Genomic DNA, 23795 nt, shown 5'->3' with positions numbered 1-23795 from the left:
CCAGAGCACAAAGACCCCACCCATCTCATATATACAATATAAGGTATAAATAGATAAATAACCTTCCCCCCCCCAGTCCCCACCCTGCGCTGACAGCGGCTGCCCCCACTATGGGGGCTGATGCGAGTAAGGGCCCCCCCACACTCCCCCATTGCTGGGGGAGCGGGGCTGGCACACCCCTATCCCCCTCTCGCACCTTGACACGGCGCAGGGCTGGGGACAAGGGCGTCCCCCCCTGCTTTTGCCATGGAGCCCGGCAAGGGGGGCTCCTGCTGCCACATCCAAAGAGAGGAGAGGGGGGAACACATCCCCATGGAGAAGGGAACCCCCCCCACCCATGGTGGGGAGGACCCGATGGGGGGGGGCTTGGGGGGGGTGTCTCACATTTCAAAATCACAACAGAAAAGGTAGAAGAATCATAATCTAAGACGTCAAATGAGGTAGGTTTGGGTGCAGAAGCTCCTGTGTCTGCCGGGGGGGCCCTCGCTGCGGGTCTTGTCCACACGCACAAACAAGAAGAGATTCGAAAGGAACCGAGCGAGCTCTGGCCGCGGGCGGCGCAGAGCCCGGATTGTCGAGCTCAAGGAGTCTGTTACTTGGTACTTTTAGCGAGCAAAAATGTTATTAGTTTCTAAAAAAAAAAAAAGAGAAAAAAAAAAAAAAAAAGGAAAATAAAATTAAAAAGGAAAAAAAAAAAACCCCAAAAACAGCAAAAAAAAAATAACCCTAAAGTTGGGAGAGAGGAAAAAAAGCCGGATCCGGAACCGGCTCCGGCGCCGCGGCTGCTGCTGCCATCCCGCATGGAGGCGGGGGATGGAGATGGGGGGGGTCTCTCTCTCTTGCTGGGGTCCCCCCCGACACAAACACTTGATTCCTCGCAGGACGAACCAAAGAAAACCCTGAGTTGCCAGTTCGTGCGTCCGTGCGTCCGTCCGGGCGTCCCGCGCGGGCAGGGCCGGCGGCGGCGGCTCCCTCCCCGCGGCCTGGCCCCCCCGGCACCTCCCGTGGCCCCAGGTTGGGTCGTGGCGAGGTGGCGGTGAGGTGGGGAGGGGCATTGTGTGCGCCCCCCCCACCCCGGCTACTTCTTATCCCACTTAGTTCATCCACTTGCGACAGTTCCAGGCTCCACAGTGGCAGGGGATCTTGTGCTGATCGTCCTCAAAGTCGAACTGGTAGTCGTAGGTGAGCTGTGGGGGAGCACGGAGTCAGCCAGAGGTCAGAGCCAGCTCCCAGGCCCACCCCGCAAGGGTCCCTGCCTGACCTCCTCCCCCTTGGGGATACGCCGGCTGGAGATGATGATGATCTTGTCCTCCTTGTCGAAGGTCACGACTTCAGCCACGCAGTTCGGGGCGCATGAGTGGTTGATGTACCTGGAGGGGGCACAGAGAGGGGTGCTGGGGGGGTCAGCGCCCACCCGGGGGGGTCCCACCACCCCTAAAGCCCCCTCATGCTCACCTGGCCGGGCCCCCGGTCAGCGTGGCGTCAATGACGTGCTCGTTGTTGATGCGGAACATGTAGATGCCGCGGTTCTGGTGGGGTTAAGAGGGTGTCATTGGGTGCTCCCAGGCCCCCACATCCCACCAGAGACACCCCCCACATCCCATCGGATCCCCACCTGCTCCTCATAGATCTTCTCCCGCCGGTTGGCCACCTCGTTGCGGATGATGGTGCCGATGTACTCAATGACCATGGTGTGCTTCTCGATATCCTTGGCCGCGTAGAGCCCCAGTCCCTGGATGCGGGAGCGTGCCAGGTACACGTTGTTCTTCCACTCTGTCTTCAGGCGCCGGTACTGGGAGGACTTGGAGTGCACAAACTGCTTGCTGTAGGGCGTGTTGGTCTCACCGGTGAATGTGCTCTGGTAGGCCTTGGACATGCTTGTGCTGTTCAGGGTGTGGGGCCTGCCAGTGTGGGTGAGAGCAGGTCAGAGCTGAGCGATCCCGTGGGATCCCGGCTCTCCCGGGGGGTCCCGGCCCCACTCACCGCTTGTAGTGGGTGAGGATCTTGGGCTCGGAGCGGGCACAGCCGGTGGGGTTGATCATCAGCGGCAGCTCCATCAGTGGGTGCCGCCCGTACCGGAACAGGTAGTTCTGGCAGCTCTCAACGCCAGGCAGCTATGGGGAGGGGACGCTGAACAGTGGCACCGCAGCCACAGGGCCCCTTTGCAATGGGGTTGACCCCCATAGCGGAGAGGAGGCTCCCCCGAGTCCAGGCAGGACTTACCGACTCCGCGATGCGCAGCACCGCATGCACCGTGAGGCCAAAGAGCTCTTCGCCCTTCAGGTACTCGGGGAAGAGGCGCAGCATGTCAGCTTCCTTCCTCATCATCGCCACCGGCTCGATGATCCGGTTCCAGACGGCTGCAGAGGGGAAAGGAAGGGTTGGAGCCAGGGAATGCTGCAGCCCACTCGCCTCCACCTCCAGCCACCCCAGGTCTTCCGATTGCCATGTAACCACCTGTTTTGGTGCAGCTCAGCCATCAGCAGGGCAGGGGATGGAGGAAGGCAGGGGATGCAGGAGGAGACCAGAGAATGCAGGAGGAGACCAGAGAATGCAGGAGGAGACCAGAGAATGCAGGAGGAGGATGGAGGAGAAGGGCAGGGAATGAAAAAGATGGGATACAGAAGGAAGGCATGGGATGCAGGAGAGCAGCAGCCAAGCACCCGCAGCTCTTGCTTACCTTGTGGGGAGGAGTCGGAGAAGACCAGATCCTCCAGGCCCTGCTCGATGACCTGCACCACGAACTCGGGGCGGCCGTTGTTCTCGCAGATGGTGCAGCGGTAGCAGCAGCGGCGGTTGTTGGTTCGCAGGCTCCAGTAGATGCGTGTGGCCTCGTAGCCCACGGGGTAGAGGGCCGTGACACTGTGGAAATCGGCCATCTGGTGTGGCAGGAGCTGGCCGATGGCGTGGAAGACCAAGCCCCCAACGCGGAACATGTGGAGCCTCTCGCCGCGCTGGATGATACTGGCGATTTGCTTCACCTCGTCCCGCTCGATGTACACACGGCGGAACACTGTAAAGCTGCTCAGCTCCTGCTCACATGGGCCCTTCAGCTTGTGCACGGGGCACAGCATGGTCTTGTCCTTGAAGAACATGCACTTGGCGCGGATGGCGCAGGCGAAGTGGTACACGCTGGGGCAGCGGATGCGGTTGCAGCTGTTGGTGGCGCCGGTTTTCTGGCACAAGGAGCACTTGGTGAGCAGCCCGCGGTGCAGAGCCACCTCCACATTGATCAGGGCACCTCCTTGTGTCTCGTACACCTCGGTGGACCACAGGGCGCAGTTCAGGTGGACCCAGAGGTCCAGGTCGAGGTTGAGCAGGCGCGCAGGCCCATCTGTGGCGCCGTCGCCCTCCTCGTGGCAGAAGCAGCACTTGCGCAGGTCCCGCGGCACCTTCTCGGGGCGCAGCGTGGTGCCCAGCTTGTCAATGAACTCCGCAATCTCCTTGTCCCCGTCCCGCTTGGCCCCCCCTTTCTGGATGGTGACGAGGAAGCGCAACCGTTTCCACCTCACCCCCTTCCACTTCTTGAGCCGTGGCCGCGCTTCGTCCCCATCCTCAGGTGGGCGTGAGCGCGGTTTGAAGCGCGGCGGCGAGTGGAGACCTGCGGCCCCGTCCTCCTCCTGGGGGGCTGGCGATGGGCCCGGGGGTAGTGGGGACAGCAGGGCCGGGGCTGCCTCGGGGGCTGCCACAGGGTCAGGGACCCGGGCGGCCTCAGTGGGGCTGGATGGGGAGGGGACGGAGGGAGACAGCGGGGGAGAGGGCTCCTGCGGCATCACCGAGAGCTGCCGCACGTCCAGGTTGGAGACGTTGTTGACGTAGCAGTGGTGAAGGGTCTTCTCGGGCACCGGGCTCTCCTGCAGCACAGGGAGGGGGCACAGGTCAGAGCAGCCTGGGAATGAGGACCCCCAAACCTCACCATCCCCTTCCGCACCAGCCTGGAAGACTCCGCACCCTCTACATGGTCACACTTGGTGCCAAAGCACCCCCTCCTGCACCCTGGTGCAGCCACAGCCTGACAGGCACCCCACTACCCCCGGGGGTACCCCTGCACTGCGCTGACCTGTCTGAGCAGTGTCAGGAGGTCCAGATCGCCCTTGAGGCTGTAGCCAGGCAGCACCGCATCGAACTGCTTCAGCCACTCGGAGCTGCTGTCCGGCACCTTCCCTGCCAGTGCCACCTTCTCCTTGGCACCGAGCACCCCTGGGGACAAAGGCAGGAGCCCATCAGGGGGTGCCCAGGCTGGGGACATGAGGGAGACGATGGGCACAAGTCAGATGCTCACCAGCCATGTCCGTCTCCACCTTTTTGGCCTCGACTACGGCCGCTCGCACAGCGCCATCGGGGAACAGCACCTCATAGGAGCTGGGGATCTTCATGCTCAGCAGCTCAGCCATGGCCACCATCACCCCGTTGAGGTTCTGGGCGAGAGGAGGGGGTAGGCCCAGGACCCTGATGCCACCATGCAGGGACCCCCAGGGTCCCACCTGTCCCCAGCCCCTCACTCACCTTAGCTGCTGCTGCAGACACTGTCAGCATGACAGAGACCTCGCTGCTCTTACCCTTCTCCCACGGGGAACCCACCTTCCCAGGGGGGGCCCCAAAGGGCTCCGGAACCTCATAGGGCTTCGTGTCCGGGAACACTGGGGTGCAGAGAAAGGGGTCAGAGCCGCACAGCCTCAACCCCACCACCAGACACCCCTGCAGAACCAGTGCTGGGACTCCCATCACCTTGTGGGGGACAGGCTGGGGGGCAGGAACAGGGAACAGGCCAGCCCCAATGCACGCTGAAGAGTCTTCTCCTGCTCCTCCATGCCTAAGGACCCCTCCTGCTCCATCCATCCACTGCATAGACCCCTTCCCACCCAATTCAAGTGCTCTGCAGTCCCCCTCCCCTGCATGGTCTTTACATCCCATGGATGCTCCTGCCCGGTCCATATACCCCACCAACCCCCTCCTGCCTGCTTCACATGCACCACAGGCCCCCCCTGCCCTGCTCCATGCACCCCCCCATCCCAGTGCAACCCACCTGGGATACTGGCCCGGGGGATGATGGGGATGATGGGGGACAGCACCCGCTCCTCCAGCTCCGGCTTGGCCTCGCTGAGCAGGGGGAAGCGCAGCAGCTCCTCACCCAGGACGCTCTCTGGGGACGAGGCCGGGACGATGCTGTCGGGGGAATCACTCTCGTCGTCGCTTTCCATCCTGTGGGGAGGGAGGCGTCAGGGGAAGGTGTCACCCATGGAGGAGTCCCTGTGGCAGGAGGGGTCCCCAGGACTAACCTGACATCCTCGGTCTGGTTGTGAGGAGGGGTGGGCAGAGCTGCCAGCAGGTCCAGGCTCTTCACCTCCACAGCTGCTCTGTCTGCATGCAGAAAGGACCGGTATCACTGGGGGGTGATGGGAAGCAGTTGGGGGGCTGTGCCACCCCTGTGCCCACCACGCTCATCATCACCTTTGTGGCCATGGGGCTTGCGGGCTGGGTCACTGTCCTTGGGCTGCTCCCCCAGCTCCTCTGGGGCCGTGACACCATTCACCATCTTTTGCTGCACAGAGGGCGGTGGTGTGGGGGGCAGCGAGGAGGGTGGCGTGGGGGGGTTGCTGAGGTTGTTCTGGGCAGGGAGATACAAGTGGGGTGAATACCATGAGGTGCTGCAGCCCCCTGTTGGGGGCCAACAGCACAACACCCCCCCCGCTTTACCTTGGTGAGTAGCTGGGAGTAATAGTCGGGCACGCTGTCGAGCATGGCGCTGCCGAAGGCGCCATGGAGCTGGCTTTTGCCATTGATGGGGCTGCTGCCAAAGGGCGCGAAGAGGCTGAAGTTGGCTGCGATGGTTGGCTCCGTCAGCGGCAGCAGTGACAGCTCCTGTGGGCAGAGCAGTGAGGAGGGGCCGGGAAGGGAGCAGCCCCCTCCCCACACCCCTGCCCCACGGCTGTACCTGCTTCAGCTGCCTCATGAGGGCCTCTCCCGGCCGCAGCCCCTCGTCCTTCCGCAGCTTCTTGCGGGAGGCTGGGACCCGCTCGTTGCCCTTCTGCACCCGCTTGGGCTTGGTGGGCGCCGGCTTCCTTGCGATGGAGGGGTCCTGAGAGGGAGAGCGGACACCAGGATGAGCATAGCCCCACAGCCACCAGCCCCTCCTGCCCCACGGCTCCCACTCACCTCCCGGCCCAGCAGCACCGGTGGTGGCCGTGGCTCTATTTCGGTGCCCCGGTTCTCCGTGTGCCCGTTGAGCTCGCCTAGGCTCTGCGCTGAGAGCTGCACGTTCTTGGCTCGCAGTAGCTTCTGCAGCAGGAGGTGCCCAGCCTCAGAGCGGCCACCCGGGGCCAGGAGGCTGTTGGCTTGGCTGGCCCCGGGGTCGCCCTTAGCCTCTGGTTTTGGGGCTTCATCCCCATCCAGCTCACACTGTGCCACCGCCACCGCCTCCTCCTTCGGCTCCTGCTTCACCAGCACCGCTGCGGCTTCACCCGCTGCAGGGGCCCCCTCTGGCCCTGCCCCATTGATGCGGGTCTCACTGGGGTCTGCACTGGGTGTCTCGGGGTCCCAGGAGCTGTGCTGTGGGTCGGGGATGGTGCCAGTCGGTGCCGACCCCTGCTCCATGGGTGCTGTGGGGCTGGGGACCAAGGCCGGCCCCCCTGGTGACATCTTCTTTGGCTCTTGAGGGCTCTGCTCGGGGCTGGCTAGGTGCTGGGGGGCGCAGCCCAGGGGCGAGGGGGCCGACGGTGTGGTGAGCCGCACAAGGCCGGGCTGGGGGCCACGGGCAGCCAGTGCTGCCTGCACCAGCTCCGTCAGTGGCTGCTGGGGGGGCTGCACTGGCAGTGCCCGGCCCTGCTCAAAGCCCGGCTGAGCCTCTGCCGGGGTGCCCGGCCGGGGTTGAAACAGGGCCCCTGGCGGGCGGGGGGGCTGCCGAGCAGTGGAGCCGTATTCCGGGGCCTGCCCGGGGAAGGGGCCGGGGGTCCGGAGCGCCTGGCTCTGCTGCAGCAGGTTCTGCTGGTGCCGCTGCACCAGGAGCGCCTGGAGCTGCTGCTGCTGCTGCGGCGTCAAGTGCCGCAGCTGCGGGTTCTTGGCCAGGACCCCCTGGAGCTGCGCTCGGATCTGCCCCATCATGGGGCCCGGCACCTGCCCCAGTAGCCCCGGGGGCAGTGCAGCCGAACCCGGTGCTGGAGCTGCTTTGTGCTGCACGGGGCTCTGGAGCCGTGGTTGCCCCTTGCCCGGCTGCTCTGGTGCCCGCGGCAGCACCAAGCCCTGTGCCGGGCCCGTCCCACAGCCCAGCGGCGGCTCCAGCACCCCAGCAGTGTCCCCGTGCTCAGGGTGGGCAGCACTAGGGCTCTGCAGGGGTGCGGCGAGCAAGGCACCTGGCTGCATGGAGCCTGCCCGAAGCGCTGCCTGCGGTGAGGCCAAGAGGAGCTGCTGGCCCTGCCCCAACTCAGCCTGGTGCTTGGGGGCCAGGGGCTCGCTGAGGGCTCCCTGCTGCTCCCCGTGCAGCTGCGCTCCGCTCTCGCTGCCCTCAGCGGGCAGGGTGCTGCATTCCACCCCTCCAGGCTGCTCCTTAGCAGCCAGGACCGCCGGGGCCGGCTGCATTCCCTGACTCAGGTGCAGCACAGAGGGAGCCTGGGCCCCCGTGCCATGCTGCGGAAAGTGCTGGATCGAGGGTTGCCCCTGGCCCAGCCCCAGGAGACCCGAGTTCTGCTGCTGCTGCTGCTGCGGGGCCAGCAGCGCCCGTGCCTGCCCCAGCTGCTGGGACAGCACAAGACGGTGGCTCAGCATCCCCGGAGTCTGCGGGGCCAGTTGGGGCGAGCCCAGCACCCGCTGCTGGTGTGGTGCCAGCAGAACCTGGCGCTGGGGCTGGCCCAGCACCGCCTGGTGCTGAAGCCCTGCTGCCTGCGTGTGGCCCACCAAGCCCGGCTGCTGCTGTGGGGAGAGCTGCTGCACCAACAGGCTCTGCTGGCTGCCCATCAGCCCTGGCTGCTTTGGCACCATGGGCTGCCCCACAGTGCCCGGCTGTGGTGCTGGGGCAGGCTGCTGCTGGCTCAGCAGGCCGGGCTGGCCCACCATGGCTGCTTGTCCCATGACGCCAGGCTGCTGCATGGATGCCTGTGCCATCACGCTGGGCTGCTGCATGGATGCTTGTCCCATGATGCCAGGCTGCTGCAGGGATGTCTGTGCCATCACACCTGGCTGTTGCATTGAAGCTTGTCCCACGACACCCGCCTGTTGCATCGAGGTCTGGGCCATCATGCCCTGTGGCTGCATCGAGGTCTGTCCCATGACACCCGCTTGCTGCATTGACACCTGGCCCATGACGCTCTGCTGCTGCATGCCTGCCTGTCCCATCACTCCTGGCTGCTGCATGGACGACTGTGCCATGACGCCCTGTTGCTGCATTGATGCTTGTGCCATCACGCCCGATTGCTGCAGCGACGCCTGGCCCATCAGCCCTGGCTGCTGCTGCTGCTGCAGTGACACTTGTCCCAGCATGTTCTGCTGCTGCTGCAGCTTCTGGGCCAGCTGCATCCTCTGGAGCTGCCTCTCCTGCATGAGGCGGGTGTCTGCGCCCAGCCCGCGCAGCGTGGGGTTTCCAGCAAAGAACGCATTGGAGGTGCTGGGCACTGGAGCGCCCCCCACGCCTTGCTGGCCCATGAAGGACAGACCCTGCTGCACGGCCATGGACATGCTGCCTTGGGGCAGGCGCAGCCCTCCTGGCTGTCCTGGCTGCTGGCCAAGGCCTTGGGCACCCACCACAGTCCCCACAGTCTGCTGTACGCCGTGTGGCGAGAGCAGCTGCCCGGAGAGCTTGGACATGAGACGGGGGCTCTGTGAGGGGCTCAGGGCCATCACGGCTGAGGCCTGGTGCTGGTGCTGCTGCTGCTTGTTGCGGTACTCGGCCATGAGGTTGGTGTGCTCCTTCTGCTGCTTCCGAACCTGCCGGGCACAGCGCGGGGTTAGCACCAGGGATGGTGGGGGGTTAGCACCAGGGATGTGGTGTCCACCTCCACTCAGGATCCTACCTGGTCCAGCTGCTTCTGGATCTTGCTCTGCTGCTCCGTCACCAGCTTCAGCTTCTCAGCATCGGCCTCGGGGAACTCGCGCCCGGCTTTCTTGGCCGTGCGCTGTTTGGCACACAGGGCTTTGCGTGACTTGCGGTGCGCCCCGATCTGCTCCTCCAGCACCTTCAGCTGCATCTGCAGGAGCTGCTGCGTGTGGAACAGCCACTCCTCGTACTGCCGCTGGTCCGTCTCATCTGTGGGAGCGGGGAAAGGGCTGGGATCAGAGCGGAGCAGCCCCGGAGCCAGCCCAGCTCCTGAGATCCAGCAGTGCTACCCAAAGCGGTACTCACTGATGACGCCCTGTGCAAAGGTGGGTGGGTTGGGGCGAGCCTGGGCTGGGTCTGTGCTGCTCCGCTCCTGCCAGAGAATGGAGGGTTGGGGACATGGGGACACCAGACCCTATCCCCAGTGCAGCTCCTGCCTGAGCACCAAAGCAGGGACCAACCCCGGGCACCCCACTCACTTGTCCGCTCCCTGCCAGCAAGTGATTCTGCACCTCAGAGACAGATGGGCCCCCCGAGAGCCGCTGGGCCAGCAGAGAAACCTGTTGCCTTTGGGGGGGAACACAGAGATGAGAGATGAGCCCCAAGGCAACCCCTGCCCACCCAGAGCATGCCTCACTGCCTGCCATGCTCCATACCTGTTCATGCCCTGGGCCACCCCGATGCTGCCCTGAGCCATCACTTTCTTGATACCCTTCAGTGCCACCATCTTGGCCTTGGCAATGGGGTCCATGATGTCCTCGGCTGCAAATTTGTCCAGGTCTGCCACAAAGAGTGAGGGGTTTAAAGTGAAACAGGGAAAGGTCAGATTGGATTTACAGCAGGAGCTCTTCCCTGTGAGGGTGGTGGGACCCGGGAATGGGCTGAATGAAGCTGTGGCTGCCCCATCCCTGGCAATATTCAACACCAGGTTGAACAGAGCCTTGGGTGACATGGTCTGACATGGGGTTTTCCCTGCCCAGATGGCAGAGCTGGAACCGAATGATCTTAAGGTGCTTTCCAACCCCAAATCCACCCAAAAGGGGCCTCCCCTAAACCACTCACCCACAGCCCCTACCTGTGTCTGGGAAGAAGCTGTTGGCCAATTGCTGCTGCATGACGAGCTGGGGGGGCTTCATGCCCAGGACAGGTGGCTGCACCCCAGCCATGGGCTTCTGCACGAGCACTTGCTGCTGGCCCTGCTGCTGTGGTGGCGCCAGGGCCACCTGCACGCCGTGGGAGGCTGCCAGCACATGCGGCTGTGCGGGGGCCATGCTCATGTGTGGGGCCAGTGCTGGGCCCTGCTGCGGGGCACCAAGCCGGGGTGGCTGCGCTGGCATCAGCGGGGGCCTGGCCACCATCCCCAGCTGCAGCGGGGTCTGCGGGGTGCCCAGGCGTGGGGGCTGTCCCTCGGAGGGGGGCACGGGGCCTGCTGGGTGCAGCAGGGGGTGCCCCGGGAGGTGCGGGGTGCCGCGGGGCAGGTGCACTGACATCTGCTGCTTCTTCTGCAGCTCCTTCTTCTCGTGCTCCAGCAGGTCCTCGATGAGCAGTGGCAGCTCACTGGCCACCAGCGAGCTCTCCATCTTGTCCAAGTCATCGGCTGGCGAGTGCCGGGCACTGCCCAGCCCCAGGGCCCCGCTGTCCAGCTCGAACTTCTCCAGCAAGGGGTTGCTCTGGGGGCCCAGCTGGGCAGAAGCCAGTCCCCGGCTGCCGTACAGGTCCTTCTCTGGCACAGGGACCGCAGCATGGCCACTGCTTGGGAAACTGGTCAAGCCGAGGCGGGCCGGGCCGGCACCAGGGCTCAGGAGGCTCTGGCTGGGCTTGAGGCTCAGCCCCAGCGAGGCAGAGATCTTGTCTGTACCCTGCAGTGCCTCTGACTTGACCGGGAGCCGCTCGGGGCCGCCAGCGGTGAACTGACAGGGAGAGGTCTTGAGGCATTTGTCCTCCAGCTTGGGCTTGATGTCGGTGGGAAGTGAACCCACCTTCACCTCTGCAGTGTCTGCAGGGCAGGGAGCAGAGCCCAGGCCCACCCCAGGCACCACTAGCCCTTCCTTGGGCACCTCCTGGTCCTCCACAGATGCAGCTGAGTCTTTGCCATCCCCGGGGTCAGGGAGCTTCAAGCTGGTAGCTGGTGGCTCTGTCTTCAGCTGGGCTTCACGCTCAGCTTTCTCATTGGCCGACTCGACCAGGCGCAGATGCTCGTTGAAGATGTCCTTCTTATCGCCCGTGTCCAGCTCGGGGTCAGTGTAGGCCAGGAGGTCGAACTCGTCCCCATTCAGTAGGTCATCCAGGTGGGGATCCGCTGTTTCCAGGCTGTCCAGGTTGTCCAAGTCATCATCCCCTTTGGCCACATCTGGATCCAGGCTCAGGTTGGCCAAATCATCGTCATCTTCCAGGTCTTTGTGGGAACCAAAGTCATCATCAAGATCAGGCTCCACTGGCACCTCACAGGGCAGGCGCGCCCCTTCCAGGCTTAGGTGGCTCTTCCCAGGGGCTGGAGCCAGTGCAGGCTCGGCTGCGGGAGCATCCTTGGGAGCATCGGGGCGCAGGGCAGAGCCTGAGGACAGTGGGCGTGAGGGCACGTGTGGCAGCTCCATGCTGGGGGCCGGCAGCGGCGCGGCCACTTTGCCATGGGGCTGGTGGTGGCTGTTGCTCATCTCGACTCCCTGTGGCGACATGGGTGGCAGCAGCACTGGCACCTTCTGTGGCTGCAGCACAGGCAGCGGCTGCATGGGCACAACAGGGGTGCAGAGCCCCGGCGCTGTGCTCTCCTCCCCTGGCAGGAAGAAGCGCGGCCGCGGGAAGGCGGAACCCAGGACTCCCCCGGGGCCCTTCTGCACGTTGTGGCGCAGCTCAATGAACGGGGCTCCCATGGCTGCGGGCGTGGCGGGCACCGCATCACGGGTGCCCAGGCTGCCCACGGCACTGCCGGCGCCTGGCGGGGCGAAGCGGGATGTGACCGGGAGCCGCAGGGCCGCGGCAGCTGCCGTCTGCTGCTGCTGCTGTTGGTGCTGCCAGAGGTGCTGCTGTGGGGATGGCGCCGGGAACACCCCACGGGGGTAGAAGGCTTGAGGGGGCCCCACCGCTGCCCTGCAAAACACCGTGACCACGGCGTTGGGACTTACGGGCACTGCCACACACAGAACCGTGGGCTCCACTGAAACCACAGCCTCTGTGGTGCTCCCCATGGGGAAGGGTTGGGGTGAAGCCCTACTGGTGCCCAACCTGCCCCGGGGCACTCACCTCCCATTGATGTCCATAGCAGATGGTGTAGCCGCCGGCGGGGGCCGCGAGAGCCGCTCATCCTGCGTGAATGCTGCCGGCACCATGACGGAGCCAGGAAGCTTGCCGGTGCCTGTGGCCAGGGTCCCCATCAGGCTCTTGTCCTGGGATGGGAGACAAGGTCTCAGTGTCACCACGGCACCCACCGACGGGCTCTCAGCAGAGCAGTGCCCTGTGCTCTACCTGTGCCGCTGGGTATGGGGCCATGGCACGGCTCAGCTCGAAGGCCTGGCTGCTGGCCTCAGGTGCCCAAGATGCCGGGGAGGCTGTGGCTGCCGCCGCTGCTGCGCTCTCCTTCTCCTGCCGAAGGCTGTTCCGCTGGATCTGCTGCCGGATGAGCAGCTCCCGGAGCCGCTGGCGCTGGGACACAGCGTCAGGACCCAGAGCACAGACAGCGGATCCTCAACCCCACCACAAGGGTCCTGGTTCCCCCCTCACATCCCCTCCCAAGCCCAGTCCAGCCCTTACCTGCCGCTGCTTCTCCATCTCTGACTGGCTCATGGTGCCAAGGGACCCATCCTGGCCACCGGGCAGCTCCGCCAGGTCCCGGTTTGGGGGTGCTGAGAGCCCCACAGCTGCCTCCTCCCTCTTGTCGCCCACTGGCCCCAGTGCAGCTCGGGGCAGGAAGGGGACAGAGGGGTCCTGCTGCTGCTGCGGGGTGGCCGGGGGCTGCTGCGGTAGCACCGAGGGCGGACGGAGCGGGGACAGGCTGTAGGTGTCAGTACCCGCGGCGCCCGGCCCCAGTGGGCTCCCGGCTTGGTGGAACCCAGGTGATGAGGCGTAGGCTGAGCTCTGGGGCTTGCTGGGGACATAATGGCTGTTGATCCCGTGGGGCTGGTGGGACGGGGAGCCCTTGAGCGGCTCCAGCACGGCCGGGGGGAAGGTGAAGCGCATGGAGGGCTGCCCCCCAGTGAAGACGCTGGTGCCGGGAGAGCGGGTGAAGGGCGGCTGCTGCCCGGCTGGTGCCTTGGCATGGGGGTCTCCGGCGGGGGTACCCCCAAACCCACCCCCGGCTGCCACCACCGCCTTGAAGCCTGGCTCTGGCATCTGGGGCCGGGGGGGCTTGTGCAAGGGGGTGAAGGGATCACGGGACTGGGGCCGGGAGGGCGGCTGAGAATAGGGGTCTGGGGACTGGAAGCGGGGCGTGACTGGGGACTGGCAAAAGGCTTCATTGGAGAGGGGACGGGGGGTGAGCGGGGACTGGGAGCTGGACTGGGACTGGGGGCTGGCAGGGACACGGGAAAAGGGCTCTGAGGGTAGGGAGCGGGGTGGGAGGGCGCAGCAGGCATCCGGGGGCTGCAGCCGAGGCGTCAGCGGGGGCTGCGCGTAGGGGTCCAGGTAGGGCGACTGCCGGTAGAGCTCAGGGTGGGATGGGGGGGAAGGGGCCAGCGGGTGGGGGTCCGGGGGCCGGTGCCCCAGCCCTGGGCTCTGCGGCTCCACCTGCGGCACCCGCGGGGTCATGGGGGCTTTGAAGACATCGGCCCCCTTCAGCTCCACAGCGGAGAGGTGGGGGCCTCCCGGGGAGTCCCCATAGCCCATGGGAGGAGCATAGCTGGGGGAGCAGACCGCCAGGCCCCCCCCTTCCTCTTTCTTCACCTCCAGCCCCTTCTTCTGCTCCCCAAAAGGGAGGGGAGAGAGCAGGGCCTCAGGGGGCCGAGCCCCGGGGCTCCCCGGCACTGAGAGGTTGTCCAAGGAGGGGCACCGGGGCTTGAGAAAAGGGTCGGGGGTGCCGGGCTGGTGCCGGGGGGTGCCGGGCGGTGTGGGGTGGAAGTCGGGGGGCCCGGAGCGGGGCTGGGGCTGGCTGGGGAAGGGCTGGAAGGCAGCACCCGCCGTGGGGCTCTGGCCCAGGGGCGAGGGGAAGCGCGGCTCCAGCGCATAGGCAGGGGCTGTGCTGTAGGGCTCATGCGAAGGCACTTGGGCAGGGGACTGGGGGGGCAGCTTCAGGAAGAGCTCACTGGGAGACTCCGGCCCCACTCCAGCCCCTGGGGGGGGCTTCAGGAAGCCCTCGCCGGCGCCGCCGGGGGGGCTGCCGATGTAGACGGTCTGCGTCCCCGGCGGCACCGGGATCCGCAGGTGCAGCGAGGGCCGCTCCGGCTTGCGCAGTCCCTCCCCTTTGGTCTGCTTGTTGATCTGGCTCTCAGCCTGCTGCAGAGAGAGCCCGGCCGTCAGGGGGTGGCCACGGGGCTTAATGGGGGGCTATGGGACACCCCCGGGGCCGCCGGGCACCTCCGCGCTCCCGCACATACCTTCTGCACCTTGTTGATGCGATGAGCCGCCCGGTTATCTTTGGCCTTTTGCTAACAAAAACACGAAGGAGCTGACTCCCAGCCCCCCGGCGCCCCAACCCCACCCCGGCCCCAGCAACCCCCCGCCAGAACTCACCAAATATGGGGCTTTGTCTGTGGCAGGGACCTTCCTCCAGAGCTTCATGATCTGTTTGCAACGGCTCGACCAGTCTGGGAGGCCAGTAGGAGCAGAGGGAGAGAAGAGGGACATTAGTCCCTGCCTGACCCACATCCCCTGCGTGCCTCCCATCATCGCTGCACCTCAGTAGGTAAGGTCTCCCCGTGGAGCAGAGAACAGGACAGCCCCCCCAGAGCCCTACCTGGATAATCCTGCTTGAGATTGGGGAAGTTCATGTTGGCGTAGAGCACGGGTGAGATGGTGGAGAGCTCACCCAGCTCCTCGTCCTTCTCCCAGCGCTGGAGGCTGCGCTGGTTGTAGGACAAACCATCCCCCTCACCCTCTGTCGTGGGTGTTGTGGGTGTTGAAGGGGTGGTGGCGGCCGAGCTGCTAGCCCAGGGGCTCTCGGGCTCGCAGTGGTCGGGGCTGAAGAAGCCGCTTCGCTCCCTGCATGGAGAGGAGACGGTCATGGGCTGGAACAAAGGGGTCCCCGCTGAGCACCCTGGGTCCACCCCGGCTCTGCACGTACCTGTTGTCGAGGAATGGGGATTGACAGACGCCCGGGTATGAATCCAGGGACACGGATCCAGAGAGCGAGCCCAGGGAAACGCTCCCTGTGGGGAGAGAGGGGTCGCAGCCCTCAGATAACGCAAGATCCCCCCAAAACATTCACCCCTGCAGCAACAGGGAAGCCCCCAGACCTCCTCCTTCACCCACCCTGCCCTGGCAGCTGGAGATCTCCCTGCAGGAAGGGGCGCTGTGCCTGGCTGGGCTCCTGCCCTGCACCTCCTCTCTCCATCGCAGCAGCCACACAGTTGAGGGGCTGCTCCCCACGCTCCGCCGAGCCCAGCACGTCCTTGAAGAGCTGCTGCACGTCCTTGCTCTCCATCTTGGGCAGCTCTGCAGGGGCAGGAGAGCAGAGCCGTGCCGTGGGGCAGGGCTCACAGCGATGGGAGGCCGAGGAAGTGATGATGGACACGGAGGTTCCTCACCTTCTGTAGGGATCTTGTCCAGATCGGAGCTGAGCATGCCCTCCCCTGGGGTCGCTGGCTTCTCTGTGTCCCCGGGGTCTGGGGAGTCCTTCGGCTCATCAGTGCCTGCAGGGAGGAACCAGCAGATGCTGGGGATGCCCTCAGCACCCCAGGACCCCCCCTCTGCTCTCAGTCCCTGCAAGAGGAATCCTCCCATCCACCAGGGGGACAGAAGCCCTCCCAGCCACCAGGGCCACGCAGAGCGCCGCACTGCTACGCCGCACTCTATGATCACCAGCGCCATGAAGTCACCGAGGGACACCATTGAGTTTCCCCTCCCTCTTTCCCCACGCAGACTAGAGCGCGCTCAACCACGGAGCAGCCCCGTCTCTATGATGGCAGGCGCTCTCTGCCGCCCCCTGCAGGAGCCCACGGAAGACGCGGTTTGGGTCCCGTGGGCTCACCCAGGTCCTCGCCCTTTGCCTCGTCTTTGCCCTCATCATCGGGAGCCGCAGCGCTGCCGTCGGTGCTGTCGTCCCCTATGGGGCACCAGACATCAGTGGGGCAGCAGAGCTAAGTGGGGCTGGTGCAACACAGGGACCCCCAACCGCCCGCCATGCCCACGGGGACCCACGCTCACCACGGGGGTGCACCGGAGGCTCCCTCCTGTCGTGGGGGACTCCCTGCAGCGCCCCAGCCAGGCTGGGGTCCCCCTTGTGCCGTGGGGCGCCCTGGCCCAGGGAGGGGCGCGCAGTGCCATCCCCGACGCCCCCCGCTGCCAGCAGGGCCCGGCGGCTCAGGTCCATCAGTGCCTTCCCAAAGAACGCCTCCTGCTCCAATGGGAACGGTGTAAGCACCTCCCTCCATCCCATCCCGGGTGTCCCAAAACCTCCTCCAGCACCACCCCAAAGCCACCTCCGTATCCCTACATCCATCTCACCTGCAGGTAAGGGGGGAACATGTCCTCCAACTTGCTCTTCTTCCTTCCCCGGCGCTTCTTCTTCTCGTCCCCCTCTCCCGAGCCCGGGTCCAGGCCACCCTCAGCTGGGAGGTCACCCGGAGCCCCTGCAACAGCCCCCCTGTTAACACCTTCCCCAAACCCAGTTCGGGGCTGCTCCAGCAGCAGGATGGCAGCAGCACCCCAGGGAAGGGATCAGGGGTGTCCCCAGGCCCTACCATCCTCTGGGTGCCCCTCGGTGCTCAGCCCCTCGCGCCCAACTTCAGCCAACACTGCTGAGACCTTCTTGAGGCGCGTGTGGGACTTGCGCTGCCGCACCATGAACCCACCGATGCCTGGGGGGCAGAGGGAGAGGTGATGGGGATGGGTCAGGGCACACAATAAGGCGGTGAGGATGGGTCCCAGTGGGCTCAGAGGGGCATCCTGGCTCCAGGGGGGCAGCACTCACCCGGCCGATAGGGTTTGCGCTTCCTCTTCTTGCACTCCTCCGGGTCCTCCAGCCCCTTCCCCGAGTCCACATCAGCCCCAATGTCACGGTCAGGGCTGGCCGCAGCCTCCAGCTTGATCTCACACTCCATGTGCTCAACACCCACTGCCAAGGTAGAACAAGAGACACGTTAACAGGGTCCACAGCCCCCCCACACCTCACCCTGCTGCCAACACCCACCCTCAGCCTTGAGCAGCTCCTCAGCATCCAGGTCTCCGTCCTTTTTGTCATCAGAGCCCAGGGGGTCGCTCCCCTCCAGGCCCCCATCGCCGTTGAGGGCGCCCGGGCGGCCCTTGCGCTGGCGTCGCTTGTGCAGGGGGGACAGGGAGAGGTTGCGCAGCACGGCCATGCCCGTCTCCGTCAGCCACACACCCTCGAAGCGGAAATACTGCGGCTCTGCAGGGACAGGAGGCAGGTTTGGGGGTGAAAACCAGCGCTGGGTGCATGGCAATGGGAATGGCACCAAGAACGGCACTGCATGTACCTGGTTCCTTCACCTTGACCGAGGCAGCCTCTGTGGGAGATGTGGGTGCTGCAGAGGTAAAAGCAGATGAGAGGTGAGCCCCTGATGTCATAGAAACCCAGCCTGGTCTGGGTTGGGAATGACTAGAAGCTGATGTAGTTTCACAGGCAGGGACACCTTCCACTAGAGCAGGTTGCTCCAGCCTAGTCTTTAACACTGCCAGGGATGCCGCATCCAAACCTTCCCCATTCAACCCACCCCAGCGTCCCACCACCCTCATGGTGAAGAGCTTACTCCTAAGATCCTATCTCATCCTCCCCTCTAGCAAGTTAAACCCATCACCCCTTGACCTGCTGCTACACCACATGCTCCCCATCCTGGCCACTCACCGGCCGGTTTGACCACGTAGGGCTGGCAGGCGCTGCAGTCGAAGCCTTCATCTGCAGCCTGCTCCACCTCCTCCTCGGTGAAGAGGCTGTCACAGGCCGCATGCAGCCACCTGCAGGCAAAGCAGGGACCCCCATCAGCATCCCTCCACGGCCACCCCCATCCGGGGTCCACCCCATGCCGAGCCTCCCTCTCACCGGTCGCAGTGGCGGCATTGGATGAGCAGATCGTCCTCCACATACTTCTGGCGGCAGAAGGGGCAGACGACGAGGCTGGCACAGGGCGCGCAGTGGGTGTAGTTGTTCTGCCACTCGCAGTGGAAGCCGGGGGACGCTGCTCCGCACTGCACGCAGCACACACACCTGAGAGGCGATACAGGGGATCAACACCAGCTCTAACCCCAACCCAAGGCTCCCCCCGTGCCTGGCCACACACCACTTGCACTTCCAGCCACCCTTGGGCACGGTCTGCAACGGCGGGTCCAGGCAGTACGTGTGGTAGCTGATGTCGCAGTCATCGCAGAGCAGCAGGCGCGAGGGGTCGGAGGCTTTGCCACACACCTCGCACACAATGCACTCCACGCAGCGCCAGCCCTTCAGCAGCATCACCTTCGTGATCTGGGCATGGGGATGGGGAGGCAATGTGAGACCCAGGGATAACCACGGGAGGGCCCAGCGCACGGCATGGCCATGGGGAACAGCCCAAAGCCATGTGGCCATGACCTCATGCATGCACTCCAAGAGACATGGCTCAGTTGTGTGGATCCCCATGGGGCAAAGCACGCTCCCATCAGTCCAATGTGGGGCTGAGGGGTACCAGGGGGGTCCTGGTTGCCCTCACCTTGCTGTTGACACAGTAGGGGTGATAGCACTGGGAGCACTGGGAGCAGGCGAGGAGGTGCCCCTCGGCCCCACGCCCGAAGCTGCCACACACCACACACATGTCCTGGGGAAGAGGGACCATTGAGGGGAGCCGGGCTTGGAGCATCTGTCCCGTCCCATCCCTCTGTCCATCCCGCAGCGCCCCAGTACCTGCATGAGCACGAACTTGTCGGTGTTGGAGAAGAGGACGACTGTGTTCTGCATTGTGTCATCATCGTCCTCATCCTCCTCCTTGCTGGGCGAGCTCTCCACGTCGGCGAGCTGGGGACAGAGCAGGGAGCTCAGCATCCACAAGCACAGATCCTTCCATGCGCTTTGGGGGCCACAGGATCATGCTGCCCACCCCACCAGCCCTATGCTTGTGGGGTGAACCTCCAGCCCCACAGCACATCACTCCAGCAAGCAAGCAGTCACATACTTTCCTCCCTCCCCATCTAACCCAGGGGTTCCCAAGCATTTCCTAGGCCCTGGAATGTTTGGGAAAGGAATGAAGGAGCTCAGCTCTCAGCCCTGCCACCCAACAGCCCGGGGTACCCAGCACCCATCCTTACTGCTAAGGTGTCAACAGACGACGTGGTTGACTTCAGGCGCGCACGGCCCCGGCCCCGGGCCCCATGGGACCCACCTCGGGGTCGCCTCCTCCCAGGGAAGCTGCTGCTGCGACCCTAGGGCAAAGGGGAGAGGGGAGTTAGAGCCACGGGACCCCACCACAGGGCCCAATCCTGCCCCCATGGCAGCGTGGGCAGGATCAGGGCTCACAGTGGGTGCTTGTGTGTGCCGCCCCCCCCAGCACCTGCTTGACACGGGAGCGCCCTGGGGAGCTGCGGCGCCGGCTCTTGTCCCCGTCCCCTTTGGCTGCGGGCTCGAAGAGCAGCGAATCATCAGTCTCAGCACCCAGCGGCAGCGACCCCACATCCTCCTTCTGCAGGCTGGCGTCGGCCGAGGCCAGGCCCAGCTCCAGCGACAGGGACCCAGCACCCTCGGGGTCCGGGGAGCCCAGCAACGGCTCGGAGCCGGGGAAGCTGCTGCTTGTGTCACCCTGGCTCAGGTTGGAGATCTCATTGAGGATGTCGGGGCGCGGGCGCAGGGTGGGGGGCTCGGCACCACCCTCGTCCCCACGGTCCAGCTTGACCCCGGCTGCGCACACCTCCATGGGGGTCTCGGGCCGCAGCTCCTCTGGCTCCAGGAGCAAGGGGGAGCCCTTGGCCTCGGGGTCTCCCCTGGCCCGGCCTTCCTCCAGAACCTCCTCCTCGCTCAGTGGGGGGGAGCTGCCGCTGGTGCCCTCCCGCTCAAGCCTCGGTGCTTCCTCCTCCTCCTCCTCTTCCTCCTCAGCCAGCCCGGGATAGGGCCCCAGTTCCGGAGCTGGGCTGCGCTGGGGGGGGAGTCCGGGGGGCCTGCCTGGAGACCCCCCCTCCCCACCGCCCGTCTCCATCTCCTCATCCTCGGGGGGCTCGGCAGGGGCCGGGACGCAGGCAGGGGAGCCCAGGGGGGGAGGTGGGGAGCCGGGGGACTCGGTCTCCATGGCCGGGGGGCTGCTGGGGGGCTCGGGCAGTGCTGGGGGGGGGCGCTCGGGCTCCTCATCCTCATTGGCAGCAGAAGAGAGGTCTGCAGGGGGGGCGGGTGAGACGGCACAGAGATCTGGGGGGGTAAAGGTGGTCAGAGAGTATCCCAGCAAAGGCAACCCCCCCCAGTGCACCCCCAAACCCACCGGGGGGGGCCGGCAGCAGGGGGGCCGGCTCCAGCTCCAGCTCCATCTCCTCCTCAGGGGGCACCTCCCGGGCCAGCGCCGGAGCCTCCTCTGCCACAACCACCTCGGGGAGGAGACCTGTGGGGTGCGGATGGGGTGAGGGGGGTGCCCCCACCACCCACTGTGCCACAACTGCCCCCCAGGCACCCCCCAACAGGCAGCAATGAATGTGGGTCGGTTGAGGGTCACACAAGAGCAGTGACCCCCACAACCACAGGAAACAAAAGGCGAAATGGGGGAAGAAAAAGACACCCCCCCCCCCATTTACCTGGTGGCGCCGGGTCCTCCTCGGGGGGCAGTTCCTCACTAGGGAGCGGCTCTTCGGGGGACAGCTCAGCTGGGGGAGGATCCTCAGGGGAGGGGTTGTTGGGGGGCAGCTCGTCGGGTGGGGGTTCCTCAAGAAGTGGTTCTTGAGAGGGAAACTTCTCAAGATTTTTCTCAGGGGACAGCTGCTCAAGGGGCAGCTCTTCAGGGGGGGACTCCTCAGGCAGGGATTTATCAGGGGGCAACTCATCCAGGGCGGGGATGTCAGGGGGCAGTTCATCCAAGAGCGGGATTCTGGGGTAGAGCTCCTCCAAGGGGGGTATTTCAGGGGGCATTTCAGAGGGCAGCTCAAGGGGAGGCTCACTGGGGGGTGGTTCACTGGGGGGCAGCTCCTCCAGGGGGGGTCTGACAATGGGGACCTCATCAAGGGCTGGTTGCTCAAGGGACAGCTCCTCAGCGGGTGGCTCACTGGGGGGCAGCCCAACAGGAGGGGGCTCCTCGGGGGGCTGCATGTCTGGGTGTGGGTGCACGTCAGGGGGGGGCTGCACGTCAGGGGGGGGCTCATCAGGGGGCAGTTCATCGGGGGGCACCTCCACAGGGGTCAGCTTGCCAGGAGGGGCCCCGCCATCACCTGGGGGTCCCTCTTTGGGGTGCCCCCCTGCCTGCACCTCCTCACTGCACCCCACAGGCTCTGGCTCAGGGGTGGGGCCGGGCACATCCGTCACCTCACTGTGCTGGGGGGACACCAACCTGCATGGGGGGCACAAGGTGAGGGGTGCAGGGCTCAGCCCCCCCCAGCCCCAGCACCCCCCATGCACACTCACGTCAGGGCGGGGGGCTCCGGTGCAGTCCCTGGGACCCCGCTGGCAGCTCGGTGCTGGTGGCAGCTTTCACACACCGAAAAGCCCCGGTACCAGCAGGAGCCAGGCTCCAGCGCCGCCGCACGCCGCCCACACTCCGAGCACACCCGGCAGCTCTGGGGGGGGCAAACAGAGACCTGTTATGGGGTGCGGGGGGGGCATCAACACCCCCTGACCCCCCCTTGGTGAAATCAGGACCCACCGTGCACTTCCAGGAGACTGGGGGTGTGCTCTCATCAGCCGGCTCCATGCAGAACGTGTGGCAGCCCTTGTCACAGCCCTCACACACCAGCAGCTTGGAGTCGTCACCGCGCTGCCTGCAGGGTACATGGGGGTGTGAAGGTGGTGACCCCACCCTTGCACCCCTCGCTGTGTGTGTGTCCATGGGGACAGGGCTCACCTGCAAGCCTGGCACACTCTGCACTGGGGGCACTGCCACCCCGAGCGTTTGCTGGGGGTGAGGGTGACGTCCAGGCAGAGCCCATGGTAGTGCTGTCCGCAGCCGGTGCAGAGCACCAGGTCCCGCAGGTCCCCCGGCCCCACGCACACCAGGCACCGCACGTCCTCTGCGCAGAGACAACAGGGGGTCAGGGGCACCCCACACCGGGCTCTGGCCCCCAGGACACCCCAATGAAGGGTGGGGGGCACCAGCCACACACGCACCCATCTGCAGCGCCTCGGCCACGTGCTCGGGACACAGAAGCCGCAGGGTCTCCAAGGACTGGAAGCAGCCGCTGGCAGCGGCGCAGGGGAAGTGGTAGAGGCGGCGGCAGGCGCTGGCCCGGCACGGGATGGTGGCCCCCCGCCGCCGGCAGTGTTCACATTGCTGCGGGCACAGAGCCCCGGGGGGGTCACTACAGGGGCCAGGGCAGCCCCCACCAGTGCCCCCCCCTGCCCCGGGTCCAGGTACCTGTGAGATCCCTGAGAAAACAGCTCTGTTCACAGCTCCCGGCTCCTGATCCACGCCACATGCCCAGGCTGCGCAGCAGCGGTGCACCCAGCAGTGCCCTGCGGGGAGCTGGCATCAGCACCAGGTGTGGGACATGGGAACACCAGGATGGGGACACTGGGAATGATGGGATGGGGATGTAGGGAACAGCGGGATGGGGACACTGGCACTGTGGCCATGCTCACCCGTGGGCTCAAAGAGCTGTGCCAGTGTCACGCCCTCCGAGAAGCCGACCTGGGCCGGGTCATCCCCCAGCGGCTCCCGCTCCAGTTCCGGGGGTCCCTGCTCAGGCCCCTCGGGGGGCTCATGCCCCCCTAGCAGCTGGCTCCAGTCGGGTGCGGGCTCAAAGCGCTGCAGCTCCCACTGCCCGTGCGGGCTCCAGTCCCCACAGTTGCAGAGGGCGCAGCGGCGCAGGGGGAGGCTGTGAGAGGCAAGCACAGGAGGTGGGTCAGGAGCACTGCCACCTCCTCCTCAGCTCCTTGTCACTCTCTGACCCCCCCTCCTCACCTGCTGGCCTGGGGCGGTCGCTGCGTGTCCGTGCTCTCCGTGCCCTCCGGCTCCGGCCCCGCGGAGGCTCCTTCAGGAGGTTTCAGGGGGTCCCCCTCAGCGCTGCCCATCTCCTCTGTGGCCACAGCCCCATCGGCTAGGGGGGAGCAGGTGTCAGTGCCCATGGCAGGGGACATGGCACCAAACCTTCCCCCCAGCACCCCCATTCCCAGCCTGCGCTCACCCAGCGTGGTCACGTCCTTCTCCTCACTGGGCAGCTGCTGCTCGTCCATTCTGCCTCCGGCGTCCCGAGGGGGGGGGGGAGGGGGGGGCCGCGGCTGCGGGGGGGGAGGGGGGGGGCAGAGCCATCAGGGACGCACCCCCAAGCCCCTAGCCCAAGGGACAGGGCAGGTCCCCACCGAATGTGGGGATCTCAGTGGGGCAGAAGCATCACTCCCCATGCAGACCATAAGCTCCAAGGGGGTTCCTGCACCCACCCACCCCTCCAGTCCCCAAGTCCCCCCCATAGCCCACAGTTCCCCCACTGAGGCTGCACAGGAACCGCATGACCCCGATTAAATTAAAGGGGAAGGTTCCACCGGGGGTGCCCAGGACCAGCACCAGCAGCAGCCCGT

General features: G+C 65.7%; 1 protein-coding gene across 1 annotated transcript; it reads right to left on the bottom strand.

Moving 5' to 3' along the window:
* Nucleotides 1-403: 403 nt before the first annotated feature.
* On the bottom strand, nt 404-23473 carry KMT2D (lysine methyltransferase 2D). The gene is made up of 54 exons (XM_061443025.1): nt 23405-23473; nt 23182-23317; nt 22860-23095; nt 22636-22733; nt 22389-22551; nt 22126-22291; nt 21928-22042; nt 21690-21841; nt 20870-21615; nt 20563-20679; nt 19648-20492; nt 19406-19519; nt 19005-19115; nt 18814-18918; nt 18409-18590; nt 18171-18335; nt 17976-18085; nt 17608-17655; nt 17304-17519; nt 17085-17228; nt 16855-16971; nt 16619-16743; nt 16319-16508; nt 16143-16217; nt 15700-15804; nt 15425-15607; nt 15237-15321; nt 14910-15154; nt 14687-14760; nt 14551-14601; nt 12773-14449; nt 12488-12664; nt 12266-12408; nt 10101-12112; nt 9682-9805; nt 9505-9592; nt 9332-9398; nt 9003-9235; nt 6157-8916; nt 5936-6079; nt 5698-5862; nt 5452-5608; nt 5280-5361; nt 5027-5202; nt 4507-4640; nt 4283-4418; nt 4061-4200; nt 2681-3854; nt 2224-2360; nt 1984-2114; nt 1616-1901; nt 1456-1529; nt 1262-1370; nt 404-1187 (listed from the first exon to the last, which is right to left on the bottom strand). The coding sequence occupies exons 1-54, from the start codon at nt 23451-23453 to the stop codon at nt 1095-1097; spliced, it is 15687 nt and encodes a 5228-aa protein (XP_061299009.1). The 5' UTR covers nt 23454-23473; the 3' UTR covers nt 404-1094.
* Nucleotides 23474-23795: the final 322 nt, after the last annotated feature.

The sequence above is a fragment of the Pezoporus flaviventris genome, unplaced genomic scaffold (assembly GCF_033815535.1).
Source record: "Pezoporus flaviventris isolate CSIRO_AGI_PZ_B2104156 unplaced genomic scaffold, CSIRO_AGI_Pfla_v1 ptg000277l, whole genome shotgun sequence".
Classification (NCBI taxonomy): Eukaryota; Metazoa; Chordata; class Aves; order Psittaciformes; family Psittacidae; genus Pezoporus; species Pezoporus flaviventris.
The sequence above is the reverse complement of the archived record's forward strand: the minus strand, read 5'-3'. Positions and strand labels throughout refer to the sequence as shown.